The 20,350-nt window shown below is 41.5% G+C and overlaps 1 protein-coding gene across 1 annotated transcript in view; it reads left to right on the top strand.

Annotated features, from left to right (window-relative positions):
• Positions 1-20,350, top strand: part of LOC116230334 (protein disulfide-isomerase-like protein of the testis) — a 24,417-nt gene extending 4,067 nt beyond the window's left edge. The window contains exons 2-9 of the mRNA XM_090151787.1: positions 3,822-4,010; positions 9,604-9,755; positions 11,049-11,174; positions 12,139-12,336; positions 13,682-13,802; positions 15,005-15,186; positions 18,769-18,858; positions 20,266-20,350. Coding sequence (XP_090007913.1) covers positions 3,822-4,010; positions 9,604-9,755; positions 11,049-11,174; positions 12,139-12,336; positions 13,682-13,802; positions 15,005-15,186; positions 18,769-18,858; positions 20,266-20,337 — 1,130 coding nt within the window. The 3' untranslated portion in view covers positions 20,338-20,350. The remainder of the gene's footprint in view (positions 1-3,821; positions 4,011-9,603; positions 9,756-11,048; positions 11,175-12,138; positions 12,337-13,681; positions 13,803-15,004; positions 15,187-18,768; positions 18,859-20,265) is intronic.

The following is a 20,350-nucleotide window of genomic DNA, read 5'->3' as shown; positions in this document are numbered from 1 at the left end:
GCTACAATTGGCTTTCTGGGCTGCAAAAGCACATTGCTGGTTTGAATCCCATTTTTCATCTCCAAGTTCTCTGCAGAGTTGCTCTCAGGCAATTCTTCTTCCAGACGCTGACAACAGTAAGGATTGCTTTGACCCTGCGCAGGACCCTGCACTTAGCCTTAGCTTCATGAAGTCCACATGGGCTTATTTCTAAAGCCTGTCAGGGTCCCTCTGTGCAGCAGTTGTCACTAGTTTTCCTGTCTTATTTGTCTTGTTTGTGGTAACATTTTCATTGTCTTTTTATAACCCATGGACAAACACACAAGTGGTGCATTTGTGCATCGCACTGCTACTTGGCTCTCCAAGCATATTTCCACCTATTAAAAAAAAAATAAATAGAAGAAACATTTACCTTTTCTAGCAGATCTGTGCATGCAGTGAGCCATGAGATCAGCCGTAGGATTCCTGCAGCCTGTGACTGACAATCGGTGCTGGGCTAATGACATTTAATAGGCAAGATAGGGTGACAAAGACATTCACCACCTTCCGAGGGCATTAAAGCAGAAGGTGACGTTCCTGAAACAAATGGGAAACTGCTTACTGTGCATATATGAGGAGATTTCCTTGCAGTGAAGGGAGCACGACTGATTTTAAATCAGTGTGTCAACTCACTCGTAAAGCCAACATCCAAAGCACACTCACTAGTGTGCTAGGAGCTGCTTCCAGCAATGCAGAAATCTGCCCGCTACATAGAAAATGGGAACAGTTCAAAAACACCCCCAAACATGTATATCTGATAACTAAGCTCCATACAGGAACCTAATGCAGCATGAGGAGAGTGGGATGTGGGTGCCTCGCTCATGTAGGCTTTGTTGGAAATCTGTATCAGTCCTTAAGAGTACACTATCTGAAATAGATTTATTGATTTATTTGTAAAATATGCTCTTAAAAGGGAGCTCGATGCTGAAAGTGCATGTCCAGGCAGGTACAAGCATCACTGGAATCACTAGATGATATTCTAGTTGCTCGATGCAGTCCTATTGATTAGCATCAATCCCTTATCTAGATGTCCTTATACATGCTTTTTTTTAACTGAACATTCTGTAGAAGGATCCAAACTCTTGAATAATCTTCAGTGTTTGCATAGCAGGAGACCTCAACTGAACTGCAAACTGCAAACATTAAATTAGCTCAGATTCAAAGTACAGAAGTCAACACAGGAGATAATGGGCTGTATTTTGCACAGTAGAATAGAATGGGAACACTTTCAAGGTCACATAAGAAAACGTGCATTTGCAGCAAGATCAATACCTTGCTTTTCTCACTTCCAGTCTAATATGTTAAACAGGAAACCATTCTTCTACACAGAAAATTATATATCTTTAGTGAAAACTGTAAAAGCAGACTACACAGGAAAGAGGAAAAGTAGGAGTCCTGAAGTGACTTTCTGACCGTGTCAGGAACTAACAGCTAAGAAATCAGTATTTAGCATGACAACAGCTACATTCACAGTGTCTGCAGCAATTCCCAGACATCAGTATAGACTGCCAATGAAACTGGAGGCCATCAGCAATTAGCTAAAGGAAAGAGGAACTCATCATACTTCCATGTATTGTCACTTAAAGGAAGCTTTAGGGTCATGAAAGAGGTGTATATATCAGCAAAAAGTATCTCTGCCCACACTGCAATATATCAAGTAGCTGGCTACATGACACCATGAAGCGAAGTAGTTGCTTTCTCAGGTCATCCATGTGTTCAAAATACAAAATTTCTGGTGTTCTTCCCACTTATAACATATCCATTTGGTGAGGCTTTGGGTAAAACATACTCTGGCATTCTCTCTAGGACAGAGATGCTCTGTGATGAGGTCCTGTTCTTAATCCTTAAGCAGCAATGCTGCAGGTCTGGTTCCTCATTTCTTGCACAGAACAAGAGTGCTGGTGGCTTGAGTTATAAAAGTGGAAAATATGACAAACCTCCCCCACTCAGCACCTTTCCTTTGGGGAATGAGGGTATATATAACATCTGTTCCTTCTGACCTTTTTAGAGGAAGGCTTTCTTATAGCAGTTCTTAAAATAAAGGAAACTGTAGTCATCAGAAAAAAATGAGATGCTGTTCTTCAGCACTTGCTGTCTGGGTAAACTTGCTGCAGAAATGGTGCTATGGACCCTCCCCTGCAAATAAGTGTCCTGCAGGCACATTTCACAGAATAGCCATGGCTGTGTGAGAGTGGGTTCAGGTCATTTGGTGATAAGAGATCATTCTTTAAACAAAATACATCTTTGAAGTTGAAATATTTCACAGAAAAATGGATCTTAAAATCCCCCAGACAATCTACATATTTATGTAATGCCCATATTGCTTATTGATACCTGCATACCTGGGAAGCCTCCAGGCATCTTCAGCTTCTCTGTCTGGAATATACCAACAATTTATTTTGCCCCTTCTTGACAGAGTTCCACTTCACATGCATCAAGCTTCTGATCTTCCAGATTCCCAATTGGTAAAAGATCTGTGCAACCTTACATTATTAGGGAAAACCAAAATTGCTATATTGAAATTGAATCACTGAATCCTAGAATGGCCTGGGTTGCAAAGGCCCACAATGCTCATCCAGTTCCAACCCCCTGCTGTGTGCAGGTCACCAACCAGCAGACCAGGCTGCCCAGAGCCACATCCAGCCTGGCCTTGAATGCCTGCAGGGATGGGGCATCCACAGCCTCCTTGGGCAACCTGTTCCAGTGCCTCACCACCATCTGGGTAAAATTGCTTCTGGTGTAAACCACTGCCTTGGAATTAGCCAGAAGGTACTGGATCCCTAACCACCATGTGACTTCTACTCATTATTCCAAGTCCAGAGCAACACATCTTCTTAGAAAGACCAACATCTCTACCTAATAGATCTGGGCTAACCCTGTCCATATGCAGTCATTACATATCAGCACTCAGTAGCACACCACCCTGTGTTTTAATAAAGACTCCATGCATCTCTAATCATTTTAAGCAATGATATTTCATAAAGGCTCAACAAACATGCTCTCGAGAAACAGCAGTGTTTTTATATGGTAGATATGCCACGTCTCCCAGACAGAGCAGAACTTCCATTAGTTCTTCTGCAGTTTCATCTAGAGTGGATTGAACTCAGCCAAGACAGTACTGTGGTGTTTTTGTGCTGGGAGACAGCATGTTGCAAATTTATGGGGGAAAACGTTAGCAAGAGCATTTTTATAATTACGAGAAAGAAAACTCAAGTTACAGTTAAATCTCAGAAAATCTCTGTAAAGTAGCAATAAAATTAGAACCACAACTGCCACTGGAGCTAGCTGACGGTTGGCACATGGCACACACAGACACCTGTTATTTTAGAACCACTATCAGTCTGTAAGAATATATTCTCTTATTCTCTCCTTCTATATCTTATTTGGAGAAAGTAGTTTCTGAATTACACAAGTTTACCCCAATGAAGTGCAACTAGCATCTTATAAAGAGTCTCGATGTGAGTACAAACTCTACCCTTGAACTCCCTTTAGAATCTACTCAGGATATTCTGTCAAACTTACTTTTTTACTCTAAGTCATTTCTTGCCAACAGAAGACTATTGCAGTCCTGTTGATTATTCACTCTGACTAGTCCAAGTACTCAGGTAGCCTTGAACAATCAGAAGCAACACAAAGAAATAAGAAGTAAAGATAATTTCTCGCATACTTGAGTCATAAATGGCCTTTATCCAACCCGTCCAGCTACTATTTGACATAATAATTTCTGCTGCAAAACTTCACACTGAGCCTTTGTAACCCATTCTCTTTTGACTGACCCTTTCCAGATGTTTCTTTATCTCAAGCATCTCAGAATGTGTCGAAAGAATTTGCTGAGGCTGCACGACTGCTTAAGAAAGAAGCTCCAAGAATCCAGTTTGGCAAAATAGATGTCACAGATCAATTTGATTTGAGAAAAGAATTTAATATTCAAGAGTTTCCTACCATGAAACTTTTTGTGGATGGCATCAGGGAGGCTCCTATAGACTGCAAAGGTAAATTATCTTCTGCACTGTTAATGACAGGATGTGCTGACCTATTTTGCTGCCAAGGATAAAAGTATGGATGCTCAGATACAGGCTATGCAAACTCTTTGTGCCCATGTGTTAAACGTGCAATTAACTCTGTATCTATACAAGAATTTTGATTTTAATTGATCTTCTATGTTTTTAACTGAATATGCTTCTCTCTACTGAGTTCACACAGGCGAGCTCACAGCTGGCATAATTCTGAGGACACAGAAACACACCCAAAATGACACACTCCCACATACTACAAACAAACAAACAAAAAAGCCATAAATAAAAATTACACCAAACAAGAATTGGATCCCAAACCCACTCGTTTGCACTTCTGCTGGCTCACTCCAACTTCCACAGGTATTGTACCTGCAGCAGGATGCATTTAACAACAAATTCTGAACAAAGCCAAAGAAAATAATTTGACAGTGCAGCCATGAGAGGGAGCTCATACATGGCTCAGAAAAGACATGATGGAATAATTTCAAATCTTTTGGGGGAAGTTATTCAGCAAAAACAACAATATTGGAATAGTACAGATGAGCAATCCCTGGAAATTCAGGCTTTGTTAGAACTTTTCTTCCAAGTAAAGTGCAGACAAGTAATTCCTTTTCCTTTACCTCTTCCTCTTCCTTCCCTTCCATTCCCTTCCCTTCCCCCCTTCCCCTTCCCCTCTCCTTTTAGTTCTTCTTCCTAAAAATGGCCAATTTTACAGAGTCAGCAACAATGTCATGACTTGCCTAAGCCTCCATTTGTGCTGAGCAAATACACTTGAGTCACAAGTTTAAAAAAGGACTGTGAAGTTTGTTTCTGACCCTGTACACAACAGTGCTCACGTTCCTTCAACTGCTGAGCCCCTGCGGCTGCTCTGCTGAAAGCTGATCTGAAGTATTTTTAGTAACTTGCTTCTCCTTGTACATCAACTATTGAATTTCATACCCACGTTCCCATAATCTACACTTGTGCAAACAGCACAAATGCCACTGAAATCCCAGTTTGCCATAGAAAACTCATATTAGAGGTGCTGATATATGAGAGTGAAAGCTTCGACTTAAGTTTCTAGGGCTGACTTGAAAACATCTTTTAAACTGGTAAACTAACTTGTCAAGCATGCTTGAGAGAGCCAGAGAACACAGAGCACTGCAACACAAGATGCACACAGCCATCCTTCAGCCAAGAGCTGCTATTTCAGAGACGCCTCCCAGCAGGACACAAGCAGTTAGCAAACCGGCTTCTCCCCTGCAATCTGCATAGTGCAGTGCTGACTGTTCAGAGACATATACTGCTCATAACGACTTAAAGCACGCTTTGTTGATTTGCTAGCAAGCATAAGTCTAAACAGTGGGAATCCACAAGCAAATCCTAGGCACTGCAGAAATCGTTACTTACAACTCCAAGGCCAGAATTTGCCTAGAAGAAACAAGTTACAGGCCATGAAGAACAGCAGCAGGAATACTCTGCATATGAAAAGCCTGCTGAGAGGTTATATAGCTGACAGAAAGCTGCAAGAGCTCAGCTCTGCATGTGGATAGAAGCCAAGCCCTGTGCGGCCACTAGGCAGTGCTCTGTGCTTTGCTCTGCAGCCTGCACACCTTAACAGCCCAGGTCTGCCAGCTTGGCCTTAAAAAAATCCAATGACAACAAAAAGAAAAACACCACCACCAACAACAAAAACCCCATATTTTAAACTAGTTGCAGTGCAGCCTGCTGCAAAATGACTTGATGGCAGTAAAATGGTATGACTCAATTTTGACCTTGCCGTATTGTTAAAATACCCAGCTCTAGGACTTGCATCTTTGATTATCCACTTGTACAGCACATCTCGACTCTGGCACTTTGCAGCATAACACATGCAGACGTTTTTATGTGCAGTTTTCATTAACCCTTTGCTGGACTTTTGTTCTAATCCCAAAAGGATGCCAGGCTCACAGAGAGGAAGGGGTTATTTTATGGCTGAGTGCCTCAGTTTATGGCTCCATTTCCTTAGAAAACAGAATAACTAGAAACTATTTTAAAAGAGATTTAAGATTTCTAAAACTCCTGAAAACCTGAGAAGAAATAAATGGACTGAGTACGACCTTATGAACACAGTAATGTTAATTTAGAACCCCAAAGATGGAATGCTGCCAAATTTAAGGACAACTTTGACATTTTTTGGCTTTGTTCCTCATTTCTGAGCCAAAGTGAAGCTGCAGTACCACTGGGGAGTTTTATCATGTCTCTGTACCTATTAGATCCTTTCTGCAGCAGCAAAGGAACAATTTTGACACCTAACTCAATTGAATAGCCAGTCCAATAAAATCTGCAATTGGTTTGAAGACATTTTGGATTAAACCTCAGGTCGATAGCTCTTTATAGCTTATTATGATTTTGATTCACTTGTGGGCACATGAAACCCTGCAGGACAGGTTTTCTAGCTGTCTGAGTTTTCTCATCTCTACGCTCAAACAATTAACTGCACACAGTTGTGTGCAGAGGTCCCACAAAACACTGCACATCACTGCTGATCTTCTAGAGCTGGCAGTAATTACAGTGGTGACAGGACCCAGAAGTTGGGTTTGAAGCAGCATTGACCTCAGTCCTGAGGAGTCCAAGTTCAGCATCCTTCCCAACTTCCACTGCTTTTATCTTGATTGCTCAGAAATGTCTCATACATTTTGAAGGTCATTTTAATTCTTTTTTTTCCTGCTACAGGAGTCAGACAGGCTTCAGCTTTTATCACATGGCTGAAAAGACAAACAGGACCCAGCACAGTTTTAATCAACTCCACCGATCAGGTCGAAGCCATCATAAATGCTGACGATTTGGCAGTGATTGGCTTTTTTAAGGTAATTCAATGGAGAGCTCAGAAGGCTGGTTTCCCTTCAGATCTGTTAGGGTTATGTTGTTTTCCACTGCCACCAAATCACACACATCCAAAAGGCCCAGAACTTCCTGAAAGACTTTTTGTACCCTCCAGCCTCCTCCCTGGCCGGGCAGGGCAGCACAAGAAGCATAAAGTGCTCAACACTGCACAAGCAGGACTTTGCAAAAGCGGAAAAAACTGGGGTACTATCACCACTGTCATCAAAAACCCAAAACACAACAGCGTGAGCCTCTACAAAGAAAATTAAACTCTGTGCCAGCCCAAACCACAACAACTAATCACAGTATTTCTATTCAAAGATGGTGTAAAATCACAGATGTGAATATTTGGCCAGGGGAAGGAAAGCTCCCTTCATGCTCAAATCCATAGAAAAGGTGATAAATACCTTCAAATGTGCCGGAATGCCTTTTATTTATCTTTGCATTTGAGAAGTAGAAAAGAGCTCCATCAGTAACTCATTAGCAGTTTTTTTAGCTCCTGCCAGCTAAGAAATCTGCAGGGAATAGGAAGTCAAAATACTGCACTGTGTAAATGATCCAACTCATGCAGTCCTTTCTCAGGTAAAATCCTACTACTTTCCAGAGTAGAATAAGGTTCTCAGGGTTTGGGACTGAACGATGCAGAGCAATAGCCAAATAGTGTAACGTAAATATGAGCTGTCAAAGCACTCAGTTAGAGGTCAGTAAAATAGGGGTAGGTTTTTTAATTCTGCTTTTTCATTGCGTCCTTGAAACCTTCACTATCTGAAACATTCAGTCAGTGCTCTAAAGAGACTTTTATTCTGGTAACTTTCTGCCTAGTTCAAGGCACGACGTCTGAACTCGAACTGATAAGGTCCCAAATGTGCTGGCTACAGCAGACAGACCATATTTTATGGCTGAGGAAAGTAGGATTCGTTACCAAATTGCCCAGAGTAACAGAGGTGGTGAACACAAATGGCATAATAGGACAAACTGTGAAAATGCTCACAGAGCCCAGAATTTTGCTCTGCAGCAATCTGCTCACAGCCATGTATGGAGAAGGGCAGTTTTCCAGTGCTGGACCAGACTGAGACGCTTTTGGTATGGCAGTGATGCTGGAGAGTCTCCTGCAAAGGGCTGATAGCAGATAGTGCCTGCAGATGTGTCTGACTGGACTCCACAATTTCCCTGAAAAAACAGTAGATGAGCACTATCATGGCTGAGGCCATGTCAGAAATGCAGGGGGTGGAAGCTAATGCAGTGGTGTCCAAGTAAATAAAGAGCTGCATTTGGCCTTCTGTTAGTCACAGATTGCTCACAAATGTGAGTGCCAAAATGTGTTGGGAGATCTCAGCATATAAATTGCTATTAATCCAGCGTGAAATAATTGTCTGATTAAATCATACCCGAAAGAGCTGCTGCCTTTCATCGTGCTTATTGACTACTAGTTCAAGGGTGGACAGAATGGTGACTGTTTGACAGATGTAGGAGTCAAGATGCCTGCTTTGAGGAGCACTCAGTCGAAGCCCCAGACACATCCATCAGGTTCTCCTGCAGGCAAGCAGCCCTCCCCTCTTGTCCATGCAGCTCTGTGTGCAGCTGTGCAGCAGAGCTGGAGCAGGGGAGCAGCTGCTAGCTCCATCCTTCCCCATCTGGAGAAGTCTTGGCAGAGCACAGCAATGCCAGGGGAGTGCAGGGCAGATGAGATGAGTGCAGGAAGGAGGTGGGGGCTGTTCAGTAACCATATAGCCCAACACTGGCCAGAACAGAGAATGCACCGGTGTTGTCACGGCACTCCTATGATTTCCTCTATTCTGAAGATCTTCCCGTGAAGGTAATTGTGCCAAACTCACTTACACCTCACAAGCCTTTTGGGGCCCGCATCGCTTGCAGCTCTCACTCCTACACATCCTGTCAGGATCCTGGATGCAGCTCTTAATGAATACTCTTTCTGGGACTAGGAACTTCACAAAGACAGCGTGGAAGTTTTCCGTGAGACTGCAAAAGATGTGCCAGAGATGCCTTTTGGGATGACAAGCAGCGAGGACATCTGTGCCCATTATCGCATCCAAAGTAACACTCTGGTTGTCTTTAAGAAGGTAGGAGTGCAAGCCTAGTGAGGTAAGGTGCAACAAGCTGCTGTGGCAGCTTCAGGACATGGAAAGGCAGTGTGGTACTTTTTTAGGTTAAATAATTCCCTACCTGAAATTCAAACAGCTTAACACAAAAAATATTGCATTTGCTGACAAGAAAGATAAGGAAGAGGCAGACAACAACCTCTGGGTATTTTCCATCTGTCTGCTCACACTTCAGGATCCTGGTTTATACTTAAAGCCATTTTATTCAGAATCCCTATGTTCTAATTCACCAATCACCTATGCACACCATGAACTGAACGTGGTAAATGTTCAGAGAGTTCTGCTGACGTTCACTCTTCCCTTTTCCTTTAAGCAGGTATCTTTTCTTCCAGCCCACATCAGAGGTGGCCAACAAGATCAAATATACAGTAACAGCATCAAACTTTAGGCCTAAAGTAGCCAGATCAAAAATGGGTATAGAAGAAATCTGTTAGTTTATTAACGAGCAAATTAAAGCTGTCAACTCTATCCTGGATTCTAGCTACAATCTTCTGGAATCCATGACATTCATTTTACAAGCTATGGAATTTCACTTACTGAGGATCATAAAACAGCAAAAGCAAGAACAATGTTTTAGCATAAAGACAGTGGTTTTATTCCTATAGTTGATAAAGTCAACCACCTCAAACCTCACTATTTATCTAAGGGAAAACCTGTGCATAATGAAGTGCTTGAAGATGGCAAACAGAACAAACTGGACCTCACAAGGATAATCAAAACCTTTACCTTGGATTTGGTCACTGAATATAATCTTGAGGTATGTGTATTTTTTCACTGTGTTAACAAAAGCCACAGGAGAAGGACAGCCAGTAACATCTCACATCAACCTCTGAGAAATCTCCCTACATTTCTTAGGTTTTAGGCTATCAGATTGATACAGGCAACATGTTATGAAACTGCTTGCATGCCTTGACAAGTTATTACCTGGAACAGAAGGGAATATTTGGCTAACATATTTCATATGCTATTTCCCACTTACTGGTATGTACGTGGTATGTCTTATAATACTGTAAAAAAATGGGAAGGAAGTGGGGAGGGAGGAAATCCTACCCACCAGATATAAAGTCTACGTGTTAAGAATTCAGGGAAGAGGGAAGACAGTTGCTTTTCTTCCTAACAACTGCTGTTACTGTGAACTCTGCTGGCAGTTACCATCTGCAGAGGAATGCATACAGAAAATAAGGAGCTGATCAGCTTCTTAGTGTTTGAGAATGTTATCTGACTAGGCTAGCCCTAATCATGTCTGGGAACCCCAGTAAAATCCAACAGGCAGCTCTTGGTCAAATCCAGACCAGAGGGTGCAAGATGATGTCTCCCAAGGGGACAGGGAAGGGCTGGCCAAGCACTGAGCCCACCTGAACACACAAACACCACCGACCTGAGGCAGCACAAACCTCAGGCTTCTGAGGCAGCTCAGAGGGTTGGAGGCTGGAAGGTCAGTTCAGTTTCCACCCTGTCTCCAGCCCTCCCATTCCCATGCACCAACCCAGGCCTCTGGGCCAAGAGAAATTAGAAACACTGGAATAGCCATTGCTAGTGTAGGAAGGGGAGTCAAGGCATGGAAGTGCTTGTATGGGAGGGAACCCCATTAACTCTGTTCACGGTGTGGGATGAGAAAGGGCAGTTCTCTGCAAAGGAGGAGATGTAGGCTGCTGATGCCATGCAGAAGTGGGGGAAGTTTCCCAGTTGGCTCTAGCTGCTGCACCTCAGCCTCCCTAGGTAACACTGCCTTTTACTTTTAGCACATCTTTAGCACTAACTCTTCAGCATGTGTTACACAGGAGGACAGACTCTCCCTTCTGACTGTAAAATCTGTGAATACCAATGAGGTTTTTACTGGAATATAGAAAATACTCAGGAGCTACTGATTCTTCTCACTTTATCTTCTCTAAAACAAGGAAAGCAATCTCAGGGTTATGGAAATTATTGGGAATAGAGCCTTGAGAAGTAAAATTTGCAATATCAGAACTGAATGACACTGATGCTCTGAGCCTCTGATTCCCTGCTCTCCTTAAGAGGAATGGAACAGATGTTGAGTGTTGTTTTCCAGACATCTGTGAAGATTTTTGATGTCCCTGTTGAAAACCACATCTTGCTGTTCATCCCAACGAACTCAAAGACGTTCAACACAACTTATGAAAACTACAAGTCTGCTGCTGCAGAATTTAGGGGGAAGGTTTGTAATACTGAATCCTACTACACAAATACAAATGCTAAAAGATCAGTGGAAAAACACCACTGGCGTTTGTAAAAGTACACTGCTGCCACTGTGTCTTTAGGTCTACTAAGCCCTTTAAAAACCATTTCGGCAACTATTTTTCAGCTTGTGCCCTTAATAGAATTATCTGAGAAATTCAAAGAATAAATGTCACTTCAAAACGATTCTTCAAAACAGAAAGATCACAGAAACCAATACTAATTCCAGCTGCTCCCACTCAACTGGCTTCTGATTTTACACATACAACTTTCTAGGAGCAATTTCCAACCAAAGCTGGTTTTAGCAAGCTTCTGGCAATTTCTGCCTGCACCCGGAAATGGCTGAAAGATCTCAGGGCATTGCCTGGAGCAAGAGCTGGTTCCAGCTGCAAAGCCTGAGAAACGTTGCAAGGCATCTGTGTAGCTTTGTGTGCAACGCACAAGTGTTTGCATGTATATATTTACAGGTAAGAGCAGTCTTACACAGAGGTATTTCAGTTTCTACTGCCAGCCAGTGTGGTGCTACTTCTGCTTTAACTATGCTACAGATTGAAGTATAATTTGCCTTGTAATAGAGGAGCACACACAAGTATTTAAAAAGACATATGCATGACATGTGTTCCAGCAATTCTGTCCTGTGAAGATCTATTAAGAACTTTAAGTGGTAATTTAGAAATGTTTCTAAAATAAGTGGTAGCAAACCAGTGTGAAAAGGCAGAAGGGAAATTTCCATTTGTTTTGGCTGCTTTGCCATTTCTTAACTTGGATCAAGGTACGAAAATGTCCACAGAGCTGCTGGCTGTTGGGCTGAGACCAAAAAAGGGTTCTACAAAATTGCTTTCATTTAAGGTTAGGTACAAACCCGCTGCCAAGCTGCACTTCTCTGAAATAGCTAAACCAAAGCTGTAAGACTCAACCAGATGCTTGGCTCTCTTTATTATCAGATAATGTTTGTGGTGGTGAATACTAATGAAACAAAGAATGGACGCATTTTTGAGTATTTTCGCATCAGGGAAGTTGATGTTCCTGCTGTAAGAATCCTAAATCTGACAAGCCAAGCAAAGTACAAAATGCCTGCAGATGAGGTGACTACAGAGAACGTAAGACATTTTTGCCAGAGCTACCTGGATGGAAAAGCAAAGGTATGTCCATTACTAATGAGACACTCCTCTGCTACACCAACTAAAACAGATTTGCAAAGTTAAAACATCCATTTTAGTATTAGAACAGTGTGCTTTTCTGATTATCAACTGATTAACTTACTCTTGCCCTAGTGCATTCACTGACAATTACTGAAAGAGCGTTCCTCTGTATTTAAAACAGAGGGGAATTACAAAGCTCTCCTGCTCTCCTACCTGAAAAATGGGCAAATTATTTAGGATGCAATTTTTCAGTTGATGCAAGCTGATGTTTTAGTGCTTTAAAGCCTCCCTGTGCTTCCATCTTTCCAATAATCGTGGAGAAAATCTACTCTCTTAGTTGGGAGAAATGAAATTTCACTAATGATTGCAAAGGAATTTGAAATCATAGAAGTTCAGTAAATAGAAAATTGTCAATTTCACAGTAGAACAGAATTTAGCATTTGCTGCAAATGAGTCTAGCGGAGTGAATTTTCACAGGAGGAATCACTCCCAGTGGTAAATACAGTATTTTTTGTCATAATGAAGCATCATCCTCCATACTCACATGAAAAATACATGAAAACATTTTCCTTCCTCAGTGCTCTTCAGAGTTATTTACTTTCATTTTCATCACAAGGAGTGATGAGGTGATCAGTCAGAGTAAATTGACTTGAAAAATGTGAGCAGTAGATCCTATTTTCAATATCAAGGCAGGTGGAGGGACAGAAGAGCTGCAGATATCTCCTCCACAAAGAGCTGCTTTGGTGGCAAACACATGCCATGGAACAGCTCCTAAGAGGAGAGCTGACATTCTTCTACTTGGTCTAAAAGAAAAGAAATTGCCAGCCCATATACTGGAAATTGTAGGCTATGATCAGCAGTAGAAGAAAAGTATAGACAATACTCAGCTTTTTATGTGTTTTACTTAATTCTGATAGCCCTCAATAGAATCATAGAATGGACTGGGTTGAAAAGGAACATAATGATCATTTTGTTTCAACCCCAGTAAGGGGGTAAGCTTTTCAGCATTCTAGCTTTTTGAACGGTGGGCAGCAAGCACCCAGAATAACAAATACAAATATGTTCCCAAAAGTGATTTGCAGACTGTCTATCATGTCTGTATTCAAGAGAGGGACACATAATTCCGCCTACCAACTATATGGGAGTGCGAGATACCAGTTCCCTGCTGAGGGCAGAGCAGAGAGCAGCATGAGAACGCAGGAGAGGATTTAGAGATAGCAAAAAAAAATAGCATTTGGCAGAGGAGGACAGCAGGCAGAGGGTGACTTGTCTCACAACAACTTGATCTGGAGTACAGTTCCTCGATGCTTCCTGCACTTTCACAGCAATGTTTGTTTCTGCTTAGTTACATCTCTCTAGTGAAGAAATTGCCAAAGACTGGGACAAGATGCCTGTCAAAGTGCTCGTTGGGAAGAATTTCAACAGGATTGTCTTCAATAGGACCATGACTGTGTTTGTCATGTTCTGTAAGTGTCATTGTATTCAGATTGCTTTAACGTGGTCCGTTGGAAATGAAAAAAGAAAGCTCATTCTTACATACCAAACTGGTCTTTGCACTTTACAGAAGTCATACTGAGCAAATTTGTGATGTCTGATGAAAGCACTTTAAAAAATTTTGTCCTATCTATGAAAATGCTGCACTACCTTTGCTGACTTAGAGTGGCAATGAGAAACATTCAGTCCCTTCAATAAGTTTTTGTCAAAGAAATTTCAAATCTCTGCCTGGAAGGAAAGGGACACCCAGATCTCATGCTGTACAATGGAACATTATAATATTCTGTACAGTTTGAGTCTGGCTGTCTTCCAAAGAGAGAAGGGAGTTAAGTAAGGTTGTCTGGATACAATGCTGTAGTATTACATCCCAAAGAGCTGCAGTTTAGCAAATCAAACTCCTTTCCCTTTTCTGTCTGCAAGAGAAGTGGCATTCCCTGCTCAACCTTTCTCTGCAGGAAACTGCTGCCCTATCCTGTTCCAGCCAGCAGAGATTACACTGTGCTTCAATTTGTTCAGTAGAGCAAACATACAGCATTAATATAAATACAGCATTCAGCGTAATACTAACAAATTCTTACCGGTAGCACAATCGTGCAATGCTTTTAATTCCATCTAACCTGATCATGACTACTTTTCTCTTGATGGAAAATCTGTGGCTGTGGATGCTATTTAAGGGCATTCTCAGCAGTATGCCTTTTTGTTAACCTGCTAATGTGCACTGCTTGGAGACAAAGCACCATCATACCTCAACCTCCTCCTTTTCAGTACAACTATAGCATAGTTTATGGACATATTTGATTTTAATATGTCTAGAGACATTCTAATATGTGTAAAGCATTTTGTGCTTCTGGCAAGTACCTCATCATGGGAACAATGCGTTACTCGGGTTGCATGGTTATCTGCCATGCTTCTCCAGCAAAGTCATATGGCAAGTGCTGTGTGTTATAGTAATAAGGATCTAAGAAGCAGTGCTGCTGTCAGAAGGGCCTGAGAGACAGTGATAACCTTAGGCTGGTTATCACTACATGAAGACTTATGGAAAATGGATGGTTTCAAGTAGAAACTGACCACAAGAGAAATCATAAAACCCCATTAACTTTCACAGACTTAGCAGATCCCACTCGGCACACCAGGACATGCTCTTACAACAGACCACATACTTTTAAATTTGCAGATGCCCCTTGGTCCTATGATTGCAGAAAACTTCTGCCAATCTGGGATGAGCTAGGAGAGAAATATCAAAACCACGAGGACGTAATCATTGCAAAGATAGACGTCACAGCAAACGATGTCCTGTCAGTTGTGATGGATCGCTATCCCTTCTTCAGACTCTTTCCTGCTGGACCCGATATCCAGGTGAGAAACTCGAGGGGATGGCACAGCTGCCTGCTGATGGGGGGCTGTGCGTGCACATGTCGGATAGAAGCGCATCCTTTAAGCAAGGCTTTGCTCTTCATCTACTCAACACTGAGCTCATTATCAACAAGAATCTGAATTAAAGGGGAAACTCTTCCACTGTTTCTGAAATGTAAAGTTGTAGCAAGAGCCTTTGCTCTATTCACCATCTGGGACCTCACTACTGCCTTACTCTCTGCTGTTTAGCAGCCTCTCATCTGGGTTCTAGCAACGGCCTCACCTCAGAGCAAACTCCTCTTTGTGAGAGCCAGACTCCTCATCACTACAGGCCTTTCTTCAAACCACGGCAAGAGGCAGACAGTCACAGAACAACTCTGCCAGTTGTTTCTGCAGCAGCTATGACTAGGCTGTAAAATACTGCTATCACTTGTCACATCCTCTATATTTTCACAACATGCAGCTCTCAAGACTTATTCCTGTGCAGTTCTGCCAGTAATTTTATTTCATTCAGTCTCAGTAGGGAAGAAATATTTGTTGTCAAGACTAATGATCTTCAGAATATGCTACCTAATGCCACGTTACAGAATAATCAGAAAATGCTACAGCTGAAAGAAAGAAAAATATTAGACAAGTAGTTATATTCCTCTATCTACATATACAATCTCATTAAAAAGAAAATACATCTGAAGCCAAAGTAAATTAAATTCTAAGATACCGCTATAATTAAGACATTACTAAGCTTTTCATTTTTCTTTTTAGTCCCAAACTTAAATTAAATTTGAAGACATTTGCTCATGTTCTCATTTAATCTTTTAGGGAGATATTTTGCTCTCAGATGTGCATGCACATCTTCTAATGAATTGAACTATAGTCCTGCACACTCACATTGTGCCTTGTCTTTAAACAGGAGAGCAGAAATCCATGAAATTCTCATAATAAATGCCAGTTTGTAAAAAAATATCAGTAATGTCTTTCAGTAGCCATTAAGGCATTGTTCCAGACTTAAAATACTAAGTTTGTTTGTCTGACGTTCTTGCTTGTACACTATGTTTTTATGCCAGGTCCCTTGGCATTGGAGATGTTAGCCTGTGGGCTAACTGATGGGCAGTGCAGGTGTCCTGCAGCTTCCTGCAGTGGCTGACCCATGTCCCAGCCTTCCTCCTTACTGCAGTGTATGGACAGCTGACCATCACAAATAACCAGAGACACGCTCAAGCCATTAATACACAGTCACTGCAACAGCTCTCAGCCATTTCCTACCCAACCAGCAGTTATACCAGGAATTCTTTCAAGTACATTTACACTTTTTTAGAAGTTAACCAAAGTAAGGATGCAGTAATACCCCAACTTGCCAATACACAGAGCATGATACACTGTATAGGCACTACCCCACATTCCCAGTCCCTGGAGACAAAGAGGAACTGGTATGTGCAGAAGGAAGAGGAACAGGACATATCTACAGGCCAGCATCACCACCTGGTACAGCCCTGATTTCACACAAGCACAGTTCTGGAAACAAACACAAGCCTTCTAACTGCCCCTGTTGATCCTTCATGTTGTTTAAAGACTAAGGATGAATTGAAAGCTAGTGTGGAAGCAGGTAGAATTCTAAAGATGGACTAACTATCTTAAGACTCTAGAAAGCACACAAATATAAATAAAGGAGCTTGAGCCCGCTCCTGATAAGCCAATGGAAATGTGGCTAATACAACATGACTCATAGCTGTTTTCTAGATTGGGTTATCATGTTCTTTGGTTACCACAGTCCCCCTTACATCCACTTAAAGAACACGTTGTTACACAGACCCTTCCATGCACTCTCACCTGATGAGATCACACTCCCCTCCTACTGACAGGAGCATCTGCTTGGTCTGCAGGGCATAAACTGTCTGCTTTCCAGTCACACTTCATCTAAGCTATCTAAGAAGCCAGCTTTTTCTGAAGCTAAAGACAAGTCACCCTCTTACTTACGATGGATGCAAACTTGGTGGTTTATTTATTTATTTTTTTTAATAATTAATTTATTTTTAAACCTGAAGTCACTTAGTGTGGAGTTAACTGGGGCTACATGAGCCCAGACACCTTGATCTATAGCCAGACACTTAAGCGTGGGTCCAGTTTTTCCAAGGCACCAGCTCTGTGTTCCTATGTTATTTTTTCATTCTCTGTTTAATAACCATTGATTTCAGTGTAAGGATGCACTGCTAGATGGCTACTGATAAGATAAAAAAAAACCTTCTGATGTCAAATGCAAAAATCAACTCTCAGTGAGACAGAAAAGTTTCCTCCTCCCCCAAAGAACAATTAAATCTGGCACATAGCTGTATTCCAGGAACAGCTATAGTCAGAGCTGGAGGAACAAGAGAGTGGAATGATTGCATGGAGGAAAGAGTGACCAGGCATCATCTGAGCTCCATCTGTGAGATGAACAACTCATCCGCTGTGTCATCAAGTCCAAATGTGAGAGAAAAACATGCATTTTTTCAGGCAGATTTTAAGGTTATTTGATTTATTTCAGTGGATTGAGAAAAATAGCATTGACATACACTTATGCACTGACTGCTGTAATGAGAAATGTTGGCACATATCCTCAGTAACCAGAGCAAGGATCAACTGCTTCTCTGGTTTTACAGGCTGAGAAATTTCTATTTCAGCCATTAGAGTGGAGCAGGACTCATCTGAGAATATTAACTGCCTCCGGAGGAATCAAATAATATTACCCAAGAAAGTTAATTTTGCAAAGAAAAGATACCTTCAAGGCTGCAACACCTTTTATTACAAGAGAATACCTTAATGCATGGGGAATATTAAACCCATGTATACATCTAGTGAATTCACCAGGGAATGGAGGTGTTGTGTTTATAGTCTCTTGAACTCAAATCAGGCGTAACAGCAGGTATAAAGTAATACAGCATTGTTGGTCTTCGTGAGAAGTTAGCTTACCTCAAGTGAGAAAAGACATTTGCCTAAGTCTAAATAGACTCTGGTAACAGCAGACAATTCCTGAAGTGACACACAGGGGCTTCTACAAATTTTCACTGAAACATCTGTGCAAAATCCTTTCAGACTTCCAGAGGGCACTTGGAAGTGATAGTATTTGGGAAAAAAAAAAAACAAAAAAACAACATCTTTAAAAAAGAGTACGGTGCTCAGACTCATTCAGAGAATTGTAAAGACCTAAATTAAAAGTGCATCTCACTAAACTTATTAAGAAAATCTCTCGTGAGCTCCCAACTGAAGGTGAAGTGTAAGAAAATTAATGTAACTGCTCCCCTTCCTCCTGCTCTTATTGAATACTCAAGCTGGGGAATGAGGATTTTAAAAGCATTTCTGGATTTTGAATTTCCATAAGAATGTTCAGACAGCTTAGAATATCAGAGCTGGACCTGCAAAATACTCTGCTCCCCAAATATCTTGCAAACGTTTAACTGCTGCAATTCTACCTTCACTTTTTGAACTAAGAGCAAAAGTCTAGAGTGTGGGCAATCTAAAAACATGGACATTCTTCAGCTAATTATGCTGCCATTTCCAGCACTTTGCGTAGAGAGTTAAAGACCTTCCTAATCTTCAAACTCTTTCTAGGAGGTGCCATATGCTGGGGAGCACAACTTGGAGGCATTTTCAGAATTCTTAGAAGAACAAATCAAGATGAAAGCAGAAACAAGAGAAAAGGTAGGCATCTGACCCAGACAATTACTGATCTGTTGTGCAATCCAAGGCATGTTTGCACCCTATATAGGCACACCTGAATCGGCAATAGCATAGACCGCAAGTATGGGCTTCAGCCATTGCTTGGATGGTTCTTACCAGCTCACCACCTTGGCATGACCACATTAACTGCAATCATAGCACCCCGAGGCTGGCACACACCCACTCACATCCTTGTTTTCATCGCACAGAAAGCTCTTCTCCCACTCCTCATATTACCACTGAGCCCCTATGCTAATGTGGTACTGCAAAAAGAAACCTGCGCCTTGACAAGTGTAAGCAGAACCTTGTCAGGATTTTAGCTGGAAAAAAGCCTTTGCTAAATTCATTTCAGCCACAGCTAGACTGGTTCAAATATTCATACTTACCTCATCCTTTTGCATGCAGTGTAGCCTCCCTTCTTCATAAAGCAATGGCACAATTGAGAGCTGACATTGTCCCTCATATTGACAATCTAGTTATGACAATTTTCTGATTCCTCAACTCTCTCTGACTCGCTGTAAGTCAAACCAGATAAGCATTAGCTGTCTCATTCAATGTAAAAATTGATTCACTCCTGACTTCACTGCTGAAATAGGTAGCTGCAAATGGAGAGAGATGACTAAATAGTGTTACCAAACTGAGGTCTGCACTGAAGGATCAGACACGCGACTGACCAGTCACTGTACACCTCTGTTTTCCAATACCTGGAGCCTACATTTTGTGTCTGCCCCTGCTGCATGTACCTCAGTGCAGAGTCTGCAGCAGATCCTTTGAACCCCATACATGCCATCTATGTACCATGTTGAGGAGCAATTCTGTCATCCCTTCTTCATGCTTTGTTTTGCATTAACCCATAAGTGCCAACTTGGGAAACACTATCCATAAAAGCATGCTTTGTGCAGTAAAAGAGGTAAATATCTGACATTCGCTCATCTGTTCAAAATTCTCCATCCTGATGTTCCCCAAGTTTTCCCAGAAGAATGCAGTTGTAGACTTTTCGCAGTACAGTGCTTGAAGTCCCCTGTTAGCGTAACTTCTTGTCCTGACTTCAGGGTATTCATAAACAGGATAAATAAATAGGTAATTTCTTCTGTAACTGCCTAGGAAATATTCTTCTATACTCGTTATCTTACCAACCATGATGTCCAAGTTCTCATCAAAGCTTCATTCAAACCCTCATCTATGCTTCACCATAACCCAATGCAAGGCCGTGCAAACAAAACATTCTATCAACAGCAGCTCTGCTTCTTACCCATTAACATGCTCTCGCTGAATTTATTATATACATATTATTTTTTTTTGTTTTTGAAAGTAAAGAGTTACTAGAGCAACTCTCTTAGTGAACATGTGTAGTAAGCAGCTTTGCTCTCACATTTGGTTTTTTAAAAGGGTCCTTCAAGAGGAATGAAAGAGGTTCTCAGCCAGAAAGAGACTGTAATAACTGAGAAAGAAGAACTTTAATAGTACAGAGAGA

Source organism: Phasianus colchicus, chromosome 16 (genome assembly GCF_987193195.1).
Source record: "Phasianus colchicus chromosome 16, bPhaCol1.hap1.1, whole genome shotgun sequence".
Lineage (NCBI taxonomy): Eukaryota > Metazoa > Chordata > Aves > Galliformes > Phasianidae > Phasianus > Phasianus colchicus.
The sequence above is the reverse complement of the archived record's forward strand: the minus strand, read 5'-3'. Positions and strand labels throughout refer to the sequence as shown.